The 23932-nt window shown below is 33.7% G+C and overlaps 1 protein-coding gene across 2 annotated transcripts in view; it reads right to left on the bottom strand.

Annotated features, from left to right (window-relative positions):
- Positions 1–23932, bottom strand: part of LOC107719938 (zinc transporter ZIP11) — a 95725-nt gene that overhangs the window by 66772 nt on the left and 5021 nt on the right. For both annotated transcript variants that reach the window (XM_016527494.1, XM_016527502.1), the window contains exon 4: positions 16843–17001. In XM_016527494.1, coding sequence (XP_016382980.1) covers positions 16843–17001 — 159 coding nt within the window. The remainder of the gene's footprint in view (positions 1–16842; positions 17002–23932) is intronic.

Genomic DNA, 23932 nt, shown 5'->3' with positions numbered 1-23932 from the left:
TGAGCATGCACAGATAAATAAATATCAGCCAATAAATGTACAAAATTACTGTTACCGATATTTTTAAAAAATATCATAAGGATTTAAGTGTCAATAGATGCCGTCAAAGGTCATTTAAATGCAAAAACAGAGGAAATAAGCATGCACAGATAAATAAATATCAGCCGATAAATTTACAAAATTACTGTTACCGATATTTTTAAATTATCTTAAGGTTTTAAGTGTCAGTAGATGCCAACAAAGGTAATAGCGGACACCAGTTAATGAGCACACACACACACACACACTCTCACACACACACACACACACACATCACCGTTAATAATGTTAATGCTGGCAGACTCTCATGGCATTTCTCAACATCAATTACGGTCTATATTCCGCATCATTGGGGTTCTTGTGGGTCAGCTATTAATAAAGAGCAATTAATGTGATGGAACGCGGTACGAAGTTTGAAGGAAAGTCACTTCAGTCGTCTGCGTGTTTATGGTTTAATTGGATCCTGTAAGCCAGCGGTGCTCAGTCTGTGGGAAGGCAAGGTATTGTTAGGAGTCTTAGAGAGACTGTCCCAGTTCTGCAATCCCTGCCACTTTCACACATTCAGATCTGCCACGGAGAACAAATATGTGAGAAACAACACAGCTTCCACTCATTTTCCTTGCAGAAACGCAACCGCACGACTCCAGAAGACACAATTTGTATGTACTATTTTTATGATACTTTTGTGAGCTTCCACTCATTCCTCATCCACTTCATCAAAAAAGAAAAGAAAAAAAAAAATCTGGAATTTAAAAAAGAAAAAATTAATAAATTTGTTCAGCAAGCTTGCAATGAATTGTTGAAAAGTGACAGTAAAGTCATTTATAATGTTACTTAAGATTTCTATTTCAAATAAATGCTGTTCTTTTGAACTTTCTATTCATCAAAGAATCCTGAAAAATTCCCACAAAAATATATTGGGCAGCACAACTGTTTTCAACATTGATAATAATCAGAAATGTTTCTTGAGCAGCAAATCAGCATATTAGAATGATTTCTGAAGATCATGTGACACTGAAGACTGGAGTAACGATGCTGAAAATCCAGCTTTGATCACAGGAATAAATTACATTTTACAATATATTCAAATGGAAAACAGCTATTTTAAATTGCAATAATATTTCACATTTTTACTGTATTTTCGACCAAATAAATGCAGCCTTGGTGAGCACAAAACCGCACCAACCTCAAAGTGTTTTACAGTATACATGTTTAGAACAAGTAATTGAAAGCTATCCCTTTAATCAACTAATAAAATAGGTTGCATGAATTTACTTTTTGATCTTTCAAAGTGAATAAATTTTCTATAGTGAAAATGTTTTAGATTGCTTAAGGATGCAACAATACAAAAATTTAAATATTCAATATCGACCAATAGTGCTAAAAGCAAAAATTCTCTAAAATCAGTCAATAACCATATATACAGTGTGACGCACTGGCTTCGAGTCGACTAGCTGTGGATCATATGACTTCATATGTGATCCGCTGTTTCTAAACCTCATAAACTGATATTAGCTTTATACAGTAACCTATAAAAACAACTATATTTGGGATTTAGTGAAAATAAAGTATATCCATTATGCATGTACATCTGAGATGGTCTGAGCTGATTCAGGGTTCATATTTCTTGCAAAACCCCCTGAAACTAATCAAGTGCCGCCCACAGGTTTTGCATCATTTATAACAATGCAGAGAGCCTGAATATGAATCTGGCATCTGAGATGCTTTAGTTTCACACCCAAATCATCTCAGCTGCGTGGATATTCTCTCCGCTCACACACTTTCATCTACACAGCGCTGGACATGCCAGAAACAGAAAAGCGCTGATGCTGCGTGATGAACGGAGTCATTTCAGAGCGCTAAACACTGGCCTGCCAACTACTGCAGTCTCTGAACGACAAGTCCAGTGGCATAAATTAAAAAAGAAAAAGTTATGCAAGCACTGGAAGCATTACAGTGTTGTTTGACGGATACACACTGTGTCACACTCTCACATACGCCACTGGACTGTCCAATTCCAACAAGCCTGGAACTGCATTAATATGAAAGAAGAAATGCATGGCATGTTCAATAAGTTCCCTCAGGGTTTCTCATGCAACATACTGAAAATAACGAAATATCACATCCTCCATGGAAACTCACAGCTGACCGAGAGCATCGCTCCGACTCGCCCAGAGCATGAGAACAAGACCCAGATCCAAATAAAAAGGTGAGTTTGGAGCTGAAGAACATCACAGATGAGAATGATGTTTATTTGAGATCAAGTGCACAATTGATCTAATAAATATTTATGCATTAAACTGATGAAAAATGACAGTAAAGACAGTACTGTGACAAAATATTTCAAATAAATGCTGTTCTTTAGAACTTAAGGAATTATCTTTTTATAATTAGGCCAATAACTTGATCATTATTTAAAATAAGTTAAAATTCAATATTAATCTAAAAAATAATATTGTTTTTGTAAAAAAATAAAAAGTGCCCACGATAACAATATCGTGCATATTCATTACCGTGATATATCGCATTACCGAATACCAGCACAAGTCTACATTGTATAGAACAATGTTTACTCACTAAAAGAAGGCATGTAGTAGATTGTGTGCAACAAATTTAGAAAAAAATCATGTTATTAAAAAAGAGGCCTTAAAAATTCATACATCAAATATGATAACCTTTACAGGGTTAACAAGTGTTATTAAATTAAATAGTTTTTAAATGTTAACTTTAAGCAAGCATTAGATGACAACAAAGGGTAATTTAAATGAAAAAATAGAGGAAATGAGCATGCAAAAAAAAAAAAAGTATCAGCCGATAAATTTCCAAAATTACCATTACCGATATTTTTAAAATATCTTAAGGATTTAAGAGTGAGTAGATGCTGGCACGTGACATTTAAATTAAAACTAGAATACAATATCAGCCGATAAACATGCAAAAATATTTTAAAAGTCTCTTGATATTGGATTATAAGTTGTGTTCTAAATTTGAGGATGATATCTAAAAAAAATAAATAAATAAATAAAACGTGAACAATACAACAGTGACTTTTTTTCAAGACTGTTTGTTTTCATCAGCATTTTATCATCATCAGTCGCCCATGATTTTGTGTGTGTGTGTGTGTCCACATAGCAAGTGCCAAAACCTTTACCAAGTTTCATACCATTCTGATGAAATAAAAAAATACTAGAAAAACAAAATGTAAAATTTCAAAAAGAGGGTTAATACAATATGATGCTAGATCCCCAAAGTGAGACGTTAAACATGGCACGTACGCGACAACTGCGTTTTATTTCCACAATCCAAAGATTTAAGTGTCGCTTGAGCAGTGATACAAAACCAGAGGGTCTCATGAGGACCCTAAACGTCACGGGACTGTCGGGACCAGAGCGTGAGAGACGGATGAGCCGCTGTCCGGTGTTTATCAGTTCCTCCAGCGCGGACAGACAGATGGAGTACAGCTGGACCGCAACACTGTATAAATGAGATAAGAGAGCCGCGAATCCGAGCACACTCTGAATACGCATTTATGGAAATTTCCACTTTCACACGACGCTCTGCTTTCCAACTTAATCACAGAAGTGCCAAAACTGTTTTGCAGATTAATGTTACTCCAACCCGCCATCCCACAATGCATTGCATCTCCAGCCTCCACACATTAAATACAGTATTTAGAAAAACCATGCAACTGTGAAGTAATAATAACCTGCAGTGACTCCCTAGATTCACACTTCTTTAGTCGTGTCGCACCTTTTCTGCACTGCAATGAAAAGGCCTCTTAATAGCAATGCAATGGCTCAATATAATCATACAGTTGTGCAAAACTCAAGAACTCAAGTATATGGATGATGCTGCCGGTGGAGATCGGTGCATTCGGCTTAAGCCATCTGCGAGAGGAAGAGGCGGTTGTCATGGAACTTGTTGCCGTGAGGCTGTCATCAAGAGCATGAGTGTCTCTGCGGCCAAGCTAACGAGAATCACGTCAACACACGACCACCTGGACGAGGAAATAAAACACTAATGGAAAGAGTGAATAGAAATCGTTCTTTTTCTGCGTAAACGGATACAGGCCTATGCTGAAGAAAAGATGAGAAGAGGGTACAAATAATAAATAAAAAGCACTGCAAGTTTCACCTGCATGTTTCCTAATTAAAAGTCACAGCATCTGACTGATGGAGGGATTATTTCGATAATATATCATTTATAAATATTATAATATATAATGTTTTTGAAAGAAGTCTCTTCTGCTCACCAAGATGCATTCATTTGATTTAAAAAAACAGTAACAACAGTCATATTGTGAAATGTTACAATTTAAAAGAACTCTTTGATGCTCAGGAAGTATTGCTTAATATTGTTAATGTTGAAACCCACTGAAACCCATTCAAAGATTTTGAATAAAATAATATTTTTATGCATCAAGGATGCATTAAATTGATCAAAAGTGACAGTAAAGACATTTCTAATTCAAATAAATGCAGTTTTTTTTATCTGTGAATCCTGAAAAATAAAATGTATCAGTTTCCACAAAAATATTGAGCAGCACAACTGTTTTCAACATTGATAATAATCAGAAATGTTTCTTGAGCAGCAAATCAGCATATTAGAATGATTTCTGAAGATCATGTGACACTGAAGACTGCAGTAATGATGCTGAAAATACAGCTGCGCATCACAGAAATAAATTACAGTTTAACAGATATTAACTTATAAAACAGCTATTTTAAATTGTAATAATATTTCACAATTTTTACTGTCTTTTTGATCAAATAAATGCAGCCTTGGAGAGCAGAAGATACTTCTTTTTTAAAAATATTTAGAAATAAGTAATTATTTCAAACTTTTGATCAGTAGTGAAGATGCTTGGTTTATTTTTCTACTGAAAAACTGGGTTGAGGTCATTTTGGGTTATTAGGGTTATTCTCCCAACACTTTACGCAGTAACGCAGTGGGGGCATAGGCGGAGTTTCACTTTTATGCATGGGGGGGGGCACCCACTGGCAGACAAGCACTTTTTTATACGTTCTACATTATGTATTTATGTAACACATATTCTACATTAAAAATAAATTTAGAATGAACAATAACTGCTATACAAAGAGTAAAAAAAACAAACATACCTAATGCAGAAAGGCCGCCTCTTTTTCCGTATTGCATATTGCCGCAAAGCACCGGCAAAAGTAATTACCATAAATGTGTCAGGGGGGAATAGTAAGGAGATACTGGAATTATTTACTAATAAACTAGTGTTTTCTGAGTCGTGTCGCAAGGATGACGTTGCCGATCCTGACTCGCCATCTCTTCATTAGACGCGCCTTTAGAGAGAAGTGCATCTTTACGGATTATTATTATAATGAAAGAGTTTTTGTTTTTGATTTGTTTTGAACGTTTTGTTGATATTGTGAGTGCACACAAATAAAAGTAGACCCTTTACAGTTACGAATGGTGTATTACTCTTACATTTATGAGCAAAAATGGTGGCGTATCCACTTAAAAAAAATGCAAGTGATCTCGCTGGCGCCTCTATGTCCTGCAAAGCGCGCTTTAGCTTCCACTCGCCGCACAAACTATTGGATATAGTGCACATTTATCTAGGTTTAGTGTTTAAACATTGTTATATGCTTGAACTGTTTTATATCTATAGATTTTATTTTAGTTAAGTCGTGATAATTTGAGAAGGCTAAATTGATCAATAGGCTCAACTTAATAAAAAAACTAAATTAAATATAATCACTTTGCCATTACATACAAAACTGAACTATTTTAATAGCTGAAACAGTAGTATACTGTAGGCTGTCGGACACGGGCCGGGCTATTTGAGGCCCGTGCAGGGCTCTAATCAGAGCAAGTTTCTTATTCTCCTCATAACTGAGAAACTTATTTTTGATGTAGCCGATCCAATGGGCAGCGTGAGTGCAAGCTGCAGTAGTCTGAAAAAGTTTGGATATTTGTCCTTCTGTAGCCTACTTCCATTTCAGCTGTCACAAGCTGAGGGTGAATCTTAAGGCTTGCGTACATGCTTATTAGAGGACTGGTGCCATTTTTCTCACAACTGAATACTGCGTCACACGCCACACTCGAGACCAACGCGTCATGTGAAAATCGCCTGTCCAATTCAGCCACCAAATTTTTATTCGCGGGTTTATTAAAAAAATATAACGAATTTCCATTATTCAGCTAAAGCGGGAAAATAATGAAAGGGAGTCCTCTCATGTAGCCTATCGCGACAAGTTAAGAATCATGAGTCGCGGCTCGCGAGGATGGGGCTTAAATATCATAGAAATTAATTTAGCCCAAAACATATTTATTCAACCCACTAAAATAATAAGACAATACAAATAAAATGAGAAAATATAAATTATTTAATTTTTATATTTTATTTATAGCTCAGACAAAATCATGATTGGCTCTTGTCTGGGGGGGTGCCCCAGTGTAAAAGTGCTGTCCTTTAATCTCTCCACAACACAATCCTGTGGATTCTGCCGAATAATCTGAACGCCGCTCACAGCAGGCCATCTGACATCTCGAAATGTACTGTTGTATTGAAATGTATTGTTAAAGGTGGTGAGTCTGTTACACAAGTATTGCTTACAAAGAGAATCAGAGACAAGAAGATTCAGAAAGTGTTTTACAGTGCAGATTGTTAGAATTGAGTCTCCCTAAATACACCACAGCTAGAAATAGTCGACCCCATTAAACATCTTTCCCTACATGTTTGATCTGCCAAACTGGATGAAACCGGACCCTTGTTTGTCAACACAACTTGAATTCAGTCAAAGTATGCATTCACCTGCATCCTTTTCGAGACATTCACTTAAAACCTAACCAACTATTGGCCAGTTGCATAAAAGTTAGTCATCTCATTTTTTCTCCAAGAATGGTCATAACTTTTTCAAACCAGTTACATGAAAACACAGAATGGCATAATTTGAATCCAACTGATTATGATTTGCTAGTTAGTCAAACTGGTACTTAAGACACTATAATAAAGCACTATAATAAAAAATGCATTCCCTCCTGTTGGAATGATCTGCACGACTCAATCCCAGCAGCTGAGTCCTTAGACATCTTCAAGAAACAGATCTCTTCAAAAAACACATCTCTTCCATCTACACTTGATTCTAGCAAATGTGAAATAATTGCATTGTTCAGGCAAACCACTATAGAGTTGGTGTAGAGTTAGAACCAGCGAATGCGGTTAACATTGGGAACATTGTCTCTAACACTTGCACTATTTATTATAAAAAATAATAATAGCGTTCTCTATTCTTTTTCTATTCTATCTACTTGTTTTCTTTTTAATTAAAAAAAACTAACAAAAAACCCTTGCTACTGCGTTAGGCTAACAGAGACTTGTCATAGCACTTACATGTCATTGCTCTTTTGTTGGTTTTGATTGCTTCTGTTGTCCTGTTTGTTTGTTTCTCATCGATGCAGACTCGTTCGCAGAATCGTGCTTCATGTTAGGTAGGAGTTCAGCAACCAGAAGCATCAGCATTCAAAAACCGAATGATTTTGACATGTATCAGGCATAAAATGCCCTTTTGTGAATATATTGTAAAATATAATTGATTTCTGTGATCAAAGCTGAATTTTCAGCATCATTACTCCAGTCTTCAGTGTCACATGATCTTCAGAAATCATTCTAATATGCTGATTTGCTGCTCAATACACATTTCTGATTATCATCAATGCTGAAAACAGTTGTGCTGCCCAAATATTTTTGTGGAAACTGTGATACACAGCCAACATCAGTCAACAAATTCATGAAAAAAAAATAAGTAGCGAATTTTTTTATTATTATTTATTTAAAAAGAAAGAAAAAAGAAAAACTTGTGTCCACTAAAAGTAATGTAGGACATGCAGAAATATTCTGAAATAATACAGCAGGAAATAACATAATACACATGTATGAAAAAATATTTTTTATCGTAAACTATAATTTAAAACTTTCGTTAAAATAATTATTTATATTTATGAATATTAATATTAAAGAATTTATATTTATAAAAATGCTTTTTATCTCAAGCTATATTTAAAACTTTCTTGAAAATAATGACTTATATTTATGACTTAATATTAATATGATTGATGATATTTGTAAAACTGCCTTTCATCTAAAACTACATTTAAAGCTTTCTTAATACTATTAAGAAAGTTAATATTAATATCTTAATATTAATTATATATTACTTAATATTAACACATTTATATTTAACACTTTTTGAAAATAATGATTTGTATTTTTTATGAATTAACATTAATATTAATATTTTTTATTAATGGCTTTTATCTCAAACTATATTGAAAGCTTTCTTGAAAATAATGAATTAGATGTGTATGCACACATATTAAAGATGATGATATTTATGAATCTTAATATGAATATATATTTGTAAACAAAATGCTTATTATTTAAAAAAAACTATTTATAAGTAATTATGAAAATAATTAAGATGCATACTCTCACATGTATTTCAGGTGTAAGGAAACATGTTATTTAACACCACAATAAATGTCAACTTTTCTTACAAATGGTATAAAGCTTTTGAAAACCATATGAAACTAACATGGATATAAAGAGCACTTGGTGCATGCGTTTCAAACTAGATTCTTCCTTCTCTTTATCTTGCACACTCTTATATGTCACTTTGCAGCTGGTTTTCATTCGTCTCTCTCTGACCGTTTGCCCACAAATGCTACAGTATCACTGTATATTGAAGCGTGAGTTACATCAGCAGCCATGGAGACGCGTGTCTATGCATCTATGCAGTGTTATCGGCCACAGAGATCAAGGTGAGCCACACTTGAATTGAAACGCAGGAACAGAAAGACATTTCTCAGCGTTTCTCAATGGCTCTGAATGTGCAGGTCATTTGATGATGACACACTGATTTTAGCAGCAAACAGAAATGAAATGAAGCTGATATTGAGCGTGTAGGACAGTGCAGCTCCTCTCTAAGTAATGAAGGCTATAAATCCACCCTAACCCCTTCAGTTCATTAACATGAAGAGTGTCGAGAGAGAGAGGAAAACACGAACAGTGGCCTTTACCAGTCACTGCAATACTGTATGAAGAGCAAAGACTCATTTCCATAAACACTGAATCAACATATGAAATCAATCAATCACTAGTTAGAAAAACCGCAATATCAATTAACACGGGTTTTCTAACTGCCAAGGAACCTTTATAAACTAAAATTATGATCATCACAGGACCTCCTTCCAACCAACCAAAAAATATATTAATAATAATAAACTGTATATGCATACAGACTAGAGGTCGACCGATAGTGGATTTTACCGATACCGATAACTAGGTTGGACCACACTGGCCGATACCGATTAATAACCGAATAATAAACGAAAACTAAAACAGCGCTTTACTATTTTTAAAACTAAGTACTGAACCATACTTTGCAAATGAATAAACATATTAATATTAATTATTATATTGATCATTAAAGTTATTTCATAGTTTACTGATGTTAAAAAAAGAAACTTTAAAATAAAAATGTAGCCTATTAGTAATAGTAAATGTTGAATTGAACACATGATATGATATGATATGATGACTGGCCTTATTAAGATATATATATTTTATATATGCAAACTTATTTACACGGTGTGCGTGTGTGGAAAAAAATGTTACTGTGTTACATATGTCACACTGGGTTAAAACTGTACTGTTGAAAGAGAAAATACACTGATGTATAAATCACATTGTAGAAATAATGTAAAATACCAGTAAATAAAATGAAATGTTTACAAATATAATGAACACTATAAACACATACACACACACACACTCTCACACACACACACACACACACACACACTCAGCTGTTCAGTAACTAAAGCAGAAGATCAAAGAGGATGAGAATTCTGGGTTTTATGAGACAAAAAGAGCATAGAAGTCTTAAGCGGATTACTAAAAGTGTGTATTCCTGCTCAAACAGTAAATGAGAAGGTCATGGGTTCGAATCCCAGCGAATGCATGAAGTGATGCAATGCAATGCACTGTCAGTTATGGAAGAGCGTTTCCAAAAAGGGTTAAAAAATAAAAAGATAATAGTTTTTAGCTCACAATTCAGAGCTTTTTTGTGAGTTTATACGTCATAATTGGGATTTTTCTTGCAATTGTGAATTAGAGACAAACTTTGTGAAAATGTGGAGATTTAAAGTCAGAATTGCACGATTTAAGTCAGAATTGCGACATATAAACCTGCAATTCTCAGAAATAGTTGTAACTGTGAGATATAAACTCAGAACTGTGAGACTTAATGTCAAAATTTTGATATTTAAAGCAAAAATTCAACATTTAAAGTCAGAAATGTGAGATGTTAACTTTTTTTGATGTTAAGTTTTAATTCTCAGTTGCAAGATATAAATTGTAATTGTGAGATATAAACTTTTCAGATGTGACAAAAAAGTGAGAATTGCGAGATATAAAGTCTAACTACAAGATATAAAGAGAGAATTTTGAAATATATAGTCAGATATAAACTTGCGATTCTAAGACGTAAAGTCAGAATTGTAAGATAAAAAGTCACACTTTATTTATTTTCAATTCTGTGGTGGGAACAAAAAAACAGAACTGTGAGATATAAACTCAAAATTTAATTAAAATAATTACTTTTTTTGTTTAATCTCGTAGCAGAAACGGGCTTCCATAGTAAGTCGCTTTGGATAAAAGCACCTGCTAAATGCATGTAAATGTAAAATTACAGGGCTAAAAGTACAGACCAGCACTTTCTAAAAGGGTTTCCATTGATTAATGTGAATAAGTGTAATTATTCATTGAAATGTTTTTTTTTTTTTTATCATACTGTGGTTTTATACTGTAACAATGTCTTCTCATATCTTATTGTTTTAATAATGCATGAAAAAAAGCTGCTGCTAAAAGATGCAGCAGATAAAGATATCGTCACACTGAAAAGAACAAGAAACGGACTAAAGCGATTCTCCACCTCACACAAAGATCCTAATCAGAGGCGCTTTAGACTCTAAAAGGAGAGAATGGCATTCTAAGAGTCTCCACTCAAAGTCATTATTGAAGGATCTGCATGAACGATGAGATCGAGTGTCTGCGAGCTGTAACGCTATACAGTGCGTCAAGACGAGGACTCAAGGGTTGCTATTTGAGGATCTTGAGTTCCTCCAGCCCGCTCCTGCTTCGATGCAGTCAGATGAAAGCGTTTTAATTGTGCATCTGTGAGCAGGAGTGATACCGCTACACTACAACCGGTCCAGTTCACTCCGGTCACATAGATTGGGATGCATATTAACAGCAACAAAAAGAACGGCTCTCTCTGAAAACAAGTTTGGTTTTGTTGATTTGCTTGTAGTCTTTGAGTTCCCATAAATATCTGGCTGCATTGCAAATGAACATTTTGGCCACATCTGCCAATATTGGATGAATTAAGAAAATTAATCAGACACAAAAAAAATTTATTTTTTTTTAATTGGCAATTTGGATGGATGGATGGATGGAAGGAATTATTATCATTATCATCATAAAGATTAATTTTGAAATATTATATACAAATATATAATATTTAGAATTTTTTTCCTCGATTTTTTTAAAATGTATCTTAATTCCTTTTCTGTTAGGTTCAGTCACTGGGTGGTCATCTTCAAACATAAAAACAGTCTTCCTTCATTCCTGGCCCTATGGATTAATAAAAATATATATGGCTACCATATATCCAATGCCATGAGAGAAATGAAAGCAGCATGTGTGTATTTTGGGAGTGACATTAAAAGTGGAGTGTCGCTCTGACAGCCAATCAGCAGAAACTGAGCAGCGTCCAGACCAGCATCCACCCAGCATGCTGGCAGCAAATGAAGCGAAAAAATAATACAGTAATTTGCATTATTATGGGACCCGTGAGACAGACCAGAGAAAATAGTCTTTGAGACGCTAATGAGGAAAGATAAGGGCAGGTTAACACAAGGGGTAATGAGATATAGCACGAGCTGATACCCAGACCTGTCACTTATCACTCAGAAAGGAAGAGAAAAGTGAAGATGAAGAAGGAAGGAAATGAACGGGAAGTGGGAGAGAAAAGAAAATGGGAGAAGACGATGATGAAGACAAAGGTATAGAAAGGAAGGAGGGGAACAGGAAAAGGAAAGAGAAGAGCGAGAGGAAGAGGGAAAGAGAAAGAGAAAGAAATACAGAAGAAGAAGACAAAGAAGAGACAAAGGAAGGAAATGAATGCAAAAGCAAATCTAATCAACAATGTCTGACATTAAACGGCTTCAGTGAAACAATCATTCATCACTTAACATGAAGGCAATGAGCTCAATGAACACTTGAAGAAATCCTGCATTACACAAGCTCAACAAACAGCCCACACACACACACACTTCCACATTCATCTCTCAACCTCAGTAAAGCAGTCCCCAGGAGACCCAGAGTTTCTGACAATAGTCTGATGTTCCCCTCAGATCAGACCCAGAGCTGCTCTCAGAACAAAACCATCACACCATCAAATACCCTTAGAGCAAACTATACTGTAACTTGTGTGTGTGTGTGTGTGTGTGTGTGTGTGTGTGTCAATCCTGCTGCAGTCACCCCGATCTGAGGACGAGGAGCGGGAGACAATGGAGATGTGGGAAACGCTGGAGGATGAGCGGCTCTGGAGCGGAGCCATGGTAATGACTTCGCTGGGGGTCGCTGGGTTGGCATCTCACGCTCTTTCACTCAAACTGTTTGCCAACAGTGCCAGTAAAAGTGACTACAGCAGCTGTCCAAACACGTCCTGAGAGCGCGCACACGTATTTCACACTGATTACAATGTCACTGCATTCAACCAGCACTGTGTCACAGCCCACCCTGAGACGAAAACTATGGCAGGATATATATTGCATTTACTGATTTATTTACTTATTATAAATAAATATTACAGTCTGCAAAAAAAAATTACTATATAATAATATTCATAAATATATAAATACATGTGTGTAATCTAGTCAGCCTTTGTAAATATTAAAGGGGTCATATGATGCGATTTCAATTTTTCCTTTCTCTTTGGAGTGTTACAAGCTCTTGGTGCATAAAGAAGATCTGTAAAGTTGCAAAGACTAAAGTCCCAAATCCAAAGAGATATTCTTTATAAAGTTCAGCGACACCTACCTAAAACGGCTCATTCTAACACGCCCCCACATATCTACATATTTTGTTATAATACTGTTAACAATAATAATAAGATATTTATTTAAAATATTGAAAAATTACAATTATAGATGTATTACAATTAGGGGTGTAACAGTACACAAACATGAAACATAACAGAACATCCCTCAGTTTTTACGTCACGGTTTGGTATGGTTTTGGTACAGCAGGGGGGGAAAACTATACGTAAAGTTGCTTTTTTATTATTATTAAACAATGGTTTACTGAACAAATTACTCTTTCTTTAAATAAATTCAATTACAATTAAAAATGTCTTAAGGATAAAAATCTACCTTAGGTTATGCTCTAAATAGGGAGCCCTTTTACATTACTATAGGTTACAGTTAACAACAGACCCCAAAACTTACATTTAATTAGGCTACTATTTATTTTTAAATATAGTAATCAAAAAAAATAATGTAAACATGTAAATTGCACATAATGCAGTTTTTAAAATAATTTCTAGGCCTATTTGTTGTTGAAATACAATCATTTACACAGTGGCTGTCATAACTTGTTTCATAACAGATTTATTTAAACATGCATTCAATAATGAAGACATCACTAACAGGTAAAGTAAAATATGAATATATAGTGCAATATTTCACTAAATGCTCTTCTCTAGACTTCATTTCTGTTGCGAACCAACAAGCTGTCACATCACAGAGCGCCAAAACTGGCATACATTGTTTGAATTTCCTGAAAGAAATTGACATAATTTGAAAGTTGAGACTTTGTTTCTTATCAAAAGTAACAATATATTAAACTGGAAGTTTCTAATTAAGTTCCACTCGTGCAGTGTTTAAAACACACCGAACCGAAAGACCCGTACCGAAAATGTTCTGTACGAATACGTGTACCATTTTTATAATAAGTAAATAAATATAGATATAAATATTCAATATTATATTATATTAAATCATTAAAAATCTAAACATAAAAATAAATATAAAAATAAGTATGCATATGTGTAATATGTATTTACTTTAAATAAATACACACAGACAAATACTATATGTGACCCTGCAGCACAAAAGCAGTGTTAAGTCGCTGGGGTATATTTGTAGCAATAGCCAACAATACATTGTATGGGTCAAAATTATACATTTTTCTTTTATGCCAAAAATCATTAGGATATTAAGTAAAGATCATGTTCCATGAAGATATTTTGTAAGTTTCCTACCGTAAATATATTAAAACTTAATTTTTGATTAGTAATATGCATTGCTAAGAACTTCATTTGAACAACTTTAAAGATGATTTTCTCAATATTTTGATTTTTTTGCACCCTCAGATTCCAGATTTTCAAACAGTTGTATCTCAGCCAAATATTGTCCAATCCTAACAAACCATACATCAATGAAACCTTATTTATTCAGCGTTCAGAATATGTATAAATCTCAATATCGAAAAATTGACCCTTATGACTGGTTTTGTGGTCCAGGGTCACATACGTATACTATACTAAACATTTTATAGTATTTTATTATATAAGTATTCATTTTATGCTCTGTGCAAGAAACACATTCATATGCGTTTAGTAAATTAAAAAAAATAATAATAGGCTAATAATAATAATAATATCATCATTAGTGTGAAAATATATACATTTTTATTTTGGGTGAAGTATTACTTAGGGCCACCCTGCTACTATTAGTTATTCACACATGCTTAATGAAAACGAAATGTTAGCTAGTTCTCATCCTCATGTCTCACACAACAGCAGGGGCTAATGGGTTCAGATACAGTAATGATGGAATAATATACGCTAGCGTGAGAGACACGAGCTGTTAACCTGAGAGCCTCAACTCATGACATCTACACAGTAATAAAGCGGCTTCTGTTATATCAATCACATACAGACGTGTACTGTACGTGAGGGCCAGTCAATCTGATGTAAAATGAACAAGATCTTGTTTTTTGCTTGTCAGAATCAATATCCAGCACCATGAGCGTGTGTGAGTCTGACGGCATGAGAGAGACGCATGCAAAGAAAGACATTAGTGAGACTGTGTGGAAAATGGCATTGAAGTGGAGAGAGACGATATAGATGGAAATAAGGAAAAAGATAAAACAGACCGAACCTGAATGAAAGAGTGTGTGTAGGAAGAGCTGAACTTTCTGAAGGTCATCTGAGTAAATGTAAGACGGTAAAAGAATCATCTCAAGTCCCTCCAGTCCTCATTTCACATGCTGTGCTAGCTGTATTTTCAGCATCATTACTCCAGTCTTCAGTGTCACATGATCTTCAGAAATCATTCTAATATGCTGATTTGCTGCTCAAGAAACATTTCTGATTATTATCAGTGTTGAAAACTGAACGCTGAATTTTTTTTGTGGAAACTGTGATGCATTTCATTTTTCAAGATTGACAGATGAATAGAAAGTTCAAAAGAAGATTTATTTGAAATAGAAATCTTTTTGTAACATTATAAATGTCTTTACTGTCACTTTTGATCAATTTAATGCAGCCTTGATGAATAAAAGTATTAATTTTCTTAATTTTTTCTTAATTTTCTTTCTTTTTTTTTCAATCTTACTGACCCCAAACTTTTGACTGGTATTGTATCACATTTTCCACAAAAACAGGATCATGTGACACTGAAGACTGGAGTAATGATGCTGAAAATTCAGCTTTGATCACAGGAATAAATTACATTTTACAACATATTCACATAGAAAAGTTATTTGAAATGGTAATAATATTTCACAATATTACTGTTTTTACAGTATTTTTGTATGCATCAAATAAATGCAGCCTTTGTGAGCATAAGAGACTTCTTGCAAAAACATTTAAAAAAGAAAATATCTTTTTAATTATTCCAAAGTGCATACATTGCATGCAGGATTTTCCTTAAATTAGTACAATTCAAAATGTCCCATTTTCAAGATAATGCCTTTTTATCGCAGAATTGCAATAAATATGAAATTACCATTTAATAAGAGCTCATCTGACTGCACTCCAGTGAGCAGTTTCATTGCAGCGAGGAACCTTAATTATCTAATTTTTATAATTTATAATTTAATTTATGCATTTAGCAGATGCTTTTATCCAAAGCGACTTACAGTGCATTCAGGCTATATGTTTTTTACCAGTATGTGTGTTCCCTGGGAACTGAACCCACGACCTTTTGCGCTGCTAACGCAATGCTCTACCACTGAGCCACAGGAACCATATCTCAATTATCTGCATATCTTAATAATTTAGGGGATATTTTCCAAATGTCAAGTCATGAGAAGGATGAAGGAAGTACAGATTCTTAATATACTGTGCATCATTCTCATCAATATCACACCACATCCATGTAATGAGTATGAATATATGATAGAGATTATTAAAAAAAATAAAAACAATAGTTGCAATGTGGATTAAACAACCTAAAAAACACTTTAAGAGCAAATGACACTAAAAATTTTTTTTTAGCAAAATACCATTTTATTATATGTATTAATAATACACTATATTTACTTGCATAAACAACATTTAAATTCATGCAAAGTGATTTCTTTGAACACTTTTGATTGCATAATTATAAAACTGATTTAGAACCAACTGGCAGATTTGCAGTATTTTATTAGAGACCCTGTTTGTAATGCATGTTGGAAATGATTGCACAACTCACCAGAACGGGCATCATCAGGTCTGCGATATAAACGAACAGAGCCCCGAGCGCAAAACCCACAGCAACAGGGAAGAAGGCAAAGTCGCCGTATTTCCCAGACTCCTCGGCCATCTCGATAGCAGGAGCCAGCAGAGACCAATAGGAGGCCGCCAGCATGACCTGAGGACAGGAGCAGAAGAGATTTCACTCTCACACACTGTTCATCCACAGCATTAAACATAAGAACTGATCTACATGATGCTGTTAAAGCGGTCGCACTCAATCTGCTCCATGCTTTCTGTCTCTGATTGACAGTTTAGAGTTTTTTAACAGGTCAAAGCTCTTGTAGTGCAATTGTAGAAACGTCCAGCTTCAGCTGCTGCTTCACGTGTCTTTTTTTCTGTCAAATCTCGACTGATTTTTATCAGTAGTCATATTTCCAGATGAACACTTACTGGACTGAATAATGATATTTCCCCCCATTTTAAATTCTTATTCTCCGATGAAAGGTTACATTTTTGTGATTTTTTTTAATAAAAGATCAAAAGGATTAACAAAGCAGATTTATTTTCACAGCCTTATTTGATCACATTTGTGTATGTGTGTATGTATATATATATATATATATATATTAGTCATGCATGCATAAATATGCTCACAGCATGCATACTACAGGAAGATTATGTGAGATAAAAGTTAGGACACAGAGTTATATTATATGCTTTGATTTTACACTTTGCCAATAAAGTCAGTTTAAACAGTGTGCAAATCTTCCGAACTCCAGCCTGCATCGGTAGACTTTTTAATTATTCATGAGTGAAACTGTGATAAAAAACCCTCAAGCAAGTTTAAAATCATCATTTTTTTCTATGCTGTCCGACACATTTGGACAAATCGTGATCGAAGACTTGTTCATTTGTCCTGTAGGCATGCTGGTAATGATATCAGGACCTGAAGGAACACAGCAGCACTGTGTATTATATCAGAGAGGGGAGATTTTATTTCACACACGCACCATCTAATGTAAGAAAAGCACAAACTCAGCGACAGGATCACAAGGAAATGTTGCAACAGTGTAAACCAATGTTCCAAATGTTCAAAAAGTTCCAAATGTTCAAAAAGTTACAAATGTTCAAAAGTTACAAATGTTCAAAAAGTAACAAATGTTCAAAAAGTAACAAATGTTCAAAATGTTACAAATGTTCAAAAAGCAACTTGAAATCTCATGGTTTGGACTGACAGACTTTCCACTATAGCACTGAATGAGATCGGAAACAGATTTGGTTCAGTTTGGTTTGGTGTAAACCATTTTTTATGCATGTTAACTAAAATTTGACACTGACCAATTTTAAAAAACACGATGAATAATTAAGAATGCTTTTCGTCAATGGAGCATGCTTACTTTACAAACACAAGTTTTAAAGCACCACAGCAAAAAAATTTGACATGAGTGAAGATTTCAGGAGAGACGCATCACGTTAAAATGTCGCATTACAAATACAAATGCAATTTTACTGATGGATTAAAAATGGAAAACTTACTACCTGGTCCATCAGATTATTAACATTATTAACATTTTTGAAAGGAAAAACAATAAAAATAATTTAAGTTTGTGTATGTTTTAGCATTAGTGGTACATCAAGCAAATCTGTGATTATACACCAAAATGACTGTAAAATAATAATATTTATTATTATTTATAATTGTTGTTGTTAGTACTACTAAATAAAAATATTAAACAACAGAAGAAATATTGGAATATTTCACCGTGGATTAAAAAACAATCAAGTATTAAGAAAAAAGGTATTTTACAATACAAAAGTAAAATTACAATAGTAATATTTATTGCTGCCTTAATTTCTTAATTTTCAAACGATAGGATATAGTGCAGTTTAAATATTTTGGAGGAATATGATGGTGATTTGGGTTTTATTTTGATGAATCGTGCAGCCTTAAAACTTTTTAGCAGTTATAAATAAAACAAAGATTATTGAAGCATATAATAAAATACTATTTCAGTCTTTCTACTTCAAAATTTTATGTTTAATTCAATGTGTTTCTTGCCGTTTCTTTATAAATAATTGTTACATTTTGTAGCAATTTCTGAGTGATTTTTTTAGTGTACATTACTAGACTAAAATTAATAATAGTCTAAGGCTGATCAAAATCCCTACATAAAAGGTAAAGCTTATGAACAAGCTGCAACCTATCTCTGGAAATTACACCTATATGTCTTTAGCGGCCAGAGCGGCACTTTATGATTATTGTTATTCTTATTATTATGTCTCGTGGAAAACCTCCATTTCCTGCTCCATTTGGCATCTGTTTTGTTGCCTTTGAGAGCAAAGCTGTTATTAAGGTTAATGCAGGACTTCTTCTATAATGACAGTCTATTCTCTGCCACCATTAAGAATAATGAAGCCAACTTCACTGCGCATTTCAGGTCAATTAAACACTGAGGTTTTCTAGGAGGGGTGTTATTTATTTTCTCTTGGAAAGGGGGTAGTTATTTCATTTTCTTGTGCACATCTTTCCATAGGAGGAAGCCGTTTGCCTGAGCAGAAGACGGCGTAATAACCTGCTCAGTTAATAGCTAATTACTGACGCTGTGACTGAGCAGAGACTCAGAGTCCGATCGATTCACTGAGATCTCGAGACTCAGTCTCAGGAACCGAGGAATGATGCACGGCTGCACACAGGAGATAAAGGTCAACTTGTGCTTTCACTAGTTTTCTCATGTTTTCCAGAATGATCCAAAGATTGACCCATGTGTAAGTTAAGACGCTGTATTCTTAATTTTAGGGTCACACTTGTGATCCTGGTGCTCAAAACAGACCAGAGACAACAAGCATATCAATTTGTACTATCTTCTGTCCAATAATATTTTTATTAATTATTTTAATGAATTATTCATTCATTTACCTATAAATTATTCACCATGTATTTTTATAAAAAAAATAAAAACATTACTTTTTTTTAATAGAGCAAATGTATTTAAAATGCAATGAATGGACACAGATTTTAAACCTAAGCAGTAATATTTAAAAAAAATGGCAAAAGCACATAACAAAATAAGAAAAAACTAAAATACTAAAATTAAAATCATCTGTAATACCACTTTAAGCCTACTATACAGCACATAATAGATTAAACCTGAATAGTAATATTTAAAAATAAATAAAAAATTAAAATAAAATAAAAACTTATAAAAATTACAAAAGCACATAACAAAAAATAAAAATAAAATACTAAAATTAAAATAAAAAAATGTTATATATTATATATATTAATAAATAAAAATGAAATTTTTTTTAATTATAATTCATAAATATCATTACATTTCATTATATTTCCTTTTTTGTCTGCATGGTATCACCACATGACAGTTATTAAATTGTTTTTTAATTATCCTAAAAAATAAATTAAATCAAATTTGGGGAAAAAAAATCAAGTTGAATTTCATATAAAAAGTTGAAATTGCTCAACTAATTTTGATGAGTTCATGTAAAAACAAAAGCTGCCATGACTTACTGATGATATCATGTTTTACAGCGAAGAGGTTTACTTAAGACACGGTATGCATAAGATGTTACATAAATTAATAGCTGTGGACCAATGTTGTTGAATCACAGCTCATTCCTATCTACAGTATAAAACAAAGTTGCTTAAAGTTGTTTGTTCTTTGGTCACATCTCCTCCTGCACTCAGAGTGACTGTGAAGTACTTTTAGGTCAGTGTTGTACTGCAGTCCAATTATGGAGCCACAGCTAAAGCCTAATTACTTTTCAGCAGCTCAAGGAACATTTAATCCTTCTTGAAAACCCCTTTTCTGTGTTGCAGTATGAAGGAAACTCATTAATTAGCCTTCCTTCAGGTGGAGACACTTTCTGTCCTCATCTTAACACACTGTCAGTAAATGTGCTGTTGTGTTTCCTCTCACACTCAATTATTCTGTTTGCAGCTGATCACTGATGTGTGTGTGTGTGTGTGTGTGTGTGTGTCTGTGTCTGTGTGTGTGTGTGTGTGTGTGTGTGCGTCTGTGTGTTTTTTGTTTTGTTTTTTGGATGTGGTTTATATGTAATTGAAAGATTTTTCAAAAAAGGGGACACATGGAGTAATAACGTAATAATAACAACAACATGGTAACATTGAAAACACTCATTTTATGTTTGGAATGAATGAAGGAGTAAATAAATGTATTGAACAAAAAGAAATAAAAGCTTTAATTGATAAAGAAATACATAAATATATTGAATACATAATACATCAAATAAATAAATAAAATAAAATGCATTAAATGAATGAATGTAAAAAATAAATTACTAAATGAATTGAATATGTAAATACATTTATTTAATAATTAAATAAATTAAAGCTTTAATAAAATGTATACACTAAATAAAAAATACATAAATGAATAGATACAAATAAATACACTTAATAAACAAATAAAAGGTTAAATAAATAAAAAAGTATTAAAAATTAAAATTAAAATAAAGAAATAAATTGATCAAATAAAGAAATAAAAGCTTTAATTAATACAGAAATGTACTACATACATAAATAAATTATTAATTTAATAAATAAGACCTTCATTAAATAAAAACAAATTTTATTTAATAATTTTTTTAAATCAATGGATAGTTAACATTTCAATCCAAATATTGAGGTTGAATTTTAAGTTTATGTTTTTGACATTCCACTGTAAAATAGCTTATTTAATAATAATCCAGCATGCAGCCACTCCATCCCCTCCACCACAACAAACCAAGTAATCATATTAGAGCGTGTATATTAAAATACAGAGTCAAATATGAGTTTCACAAAAATGTTGCATCACCACAAAAACTCTCGGAACGTTGAGAAGGAAACCTGCCAGACACAACACACTGAAAGAAAATAAAGACACTTTACTCCAACTCGCCAAACAAGGTCCAGAGGAAACGCTAAAGCTCACCAGCAGATTGTAGAATTGTAGGATTGCAAATTTCCAAATAATATTTCATTGAATGACGCATACAGGTTTTCATGTTAATGAAACGAACAGAGAAACTCCAGCAGTTTCCCCTCGACTCTATGAGCTACACATGAATAGATCTGAAACTGAACACAAATGAGTGAGAATACAAATGAAGTACACCAACGAAAAACCAATTATGAATCATTCAGACTATCAGTGCTTTGCTTCATAAAGAGAAAACATGAACAGAAACCAGACAAAAACTAAGAAAGAAATCGTAACCTCAAAACCCGCTCTGATGTCTTTTACGCAACGAAGTTTTCAAATCATGCCATTCACAAGAACATAACCGCATTAGCACACACATGATACAGAATGACTATGCCTTACTTGTCACACAGATGTGAAAATTTGTGTATAATAACTGTCTGTGTAAACAGATGAAGAGCGAGTGCAGCTGCGATTTGTTCACATATAGTTTATAATGGCCAAATTCAATTTTCCCTATTTTAAGTCCTGTAAAAATAATAATCCCGATCATATGCCCATAAATAATAAAAGCATGTAATTGCACATTGCACACGTTTTCACATAGGGTCCATTGTTTCAATCAATTTCTTAGTTTATTCTAAGAAATATAATAGATAACCAACCAAAAATGACAATTAAAAATATAAATGTATTAATTTCTGATGTCCATATTACATCAGGTTTTAACATAATCCAGAAAATTATATATATATATATATATATATACTGACTGGCACTGTACTATAATATACACAAAGAATATCGGCCGATATACCGATATCGGACTTTTTTACTCCCTAATATCGGTATCGGCCCCAAAAAAACCCATATCGGTCGGGCTCTAATATATATATATATATATATTGGTAACAGCCTATATTGTCTATAACATCATTTATGTATCTTTATATCAAATAATTTAGGGAAAATGCCCTGGAAATCAAACTGGCAAATATCACCCCTTAATGGAAAAAGTTAATCATCACAGAGAATATGACAGGCTTAAACCAGACAAAATACCAGAACAATAACACACCCAGCAAAATATTGTCTAATTATCGTTATCCACAAAATCCAAGACAATATCATTTTTGTCAATATCATACACTCCTAATAGGATGCTCAGAAAATTGGTCTGCCAAGTCGCAGAGAGTTAATAATGAGACAGCAAATCAGACAAATCCAAACGTCAGGAGAAAAAAGCAGTCCTGGGAAAATGGTGAAGATGAAACTAAATTGTTTTTGCTGCAAGAAACCACAAGTAATGAACCATGTAATAAAAAATTTTAGTAATTCTTTTAAAAGTCGAATCTGTTGTCAGTGTTGTGGAACAGCAGTAGATTTAGGTTTGGGCTGCTTTACATCCCAATTCTTAATTACTTTTTGTCACTCTTCACTTTCTGTCTAACACAAAGCCAAAACACACACCGACAACAACCTCCAGTGATTACAGCCATTAATCTTCAGTGGAAAACAAAGAGCAGAGCGAACAAATGCTTCCTCTAAACACATTTATTTCTGGTGACGACCCAGCTCCTAGAGTTATAATTGACCACACAAATCAGACTAACAGCCCTTCAGCATTTCTTAAAGTCTCTAACAAACAGCCTCGATGCCATCACCATTCCTTCGCTGTAGAACCAGAGAATGATCTTCTCAGGAATATTTGCTCATGCCAGATGCTGTGGTGTTTCAAAAACACAGCTGCTTGAGGCGAAGCAAGACCAGCAGACTAAAGGACGATCCATATGGACATCAGCAGACTGCAGAAGAGGAGGAGGAAGATGATGATGAAGATAAAGTAATAAACTAAGGACAAGGCAGTGCTGTAATTTATGTTCTCAACACTTTAGTAGCCAGTTTACTAATTGAGTAGCCAGAAAAAACTAAAAGTTTCAAACCCTGGAAGTGGATACACACTCGCACGCACTCACACTCACACTCACACACACACACTCACACGCATCACACACTCACTCACACACACACACACACACACACACACACACACACACACACACTGTTTAACAATCCTTGCAGGGACTCTCCATAAGCGTAATGGTTTTTATAATGTACAAACCGTATTTTCTATCGCCCTACACCAACCCTACACCTAAACCT

Source organism: Sinocyclocheilus rhinocerous, unplaced genomic scaffold (assembly GCF_001515625.1).
Source record: "Sinocyclocheilus rhinocerous isolate Xijiao unplaced genomic scaffold, SAMN03320098_v1.1 scaffold792, whole genome shotgun sequence".
Lineage (NCBI taxonomy): Eukaryota > Metazoa > Chordata > Actinopteri > Cypriniformes > Cyprinidae > Sinocyclocheilus > Sinocyclocheilus rhinocerous.
The sequence above is the reverse complement of the archived record's forward strand: the minus strand, read 5'-3'. Positions and strand labels throughout refer to the sequence as shown.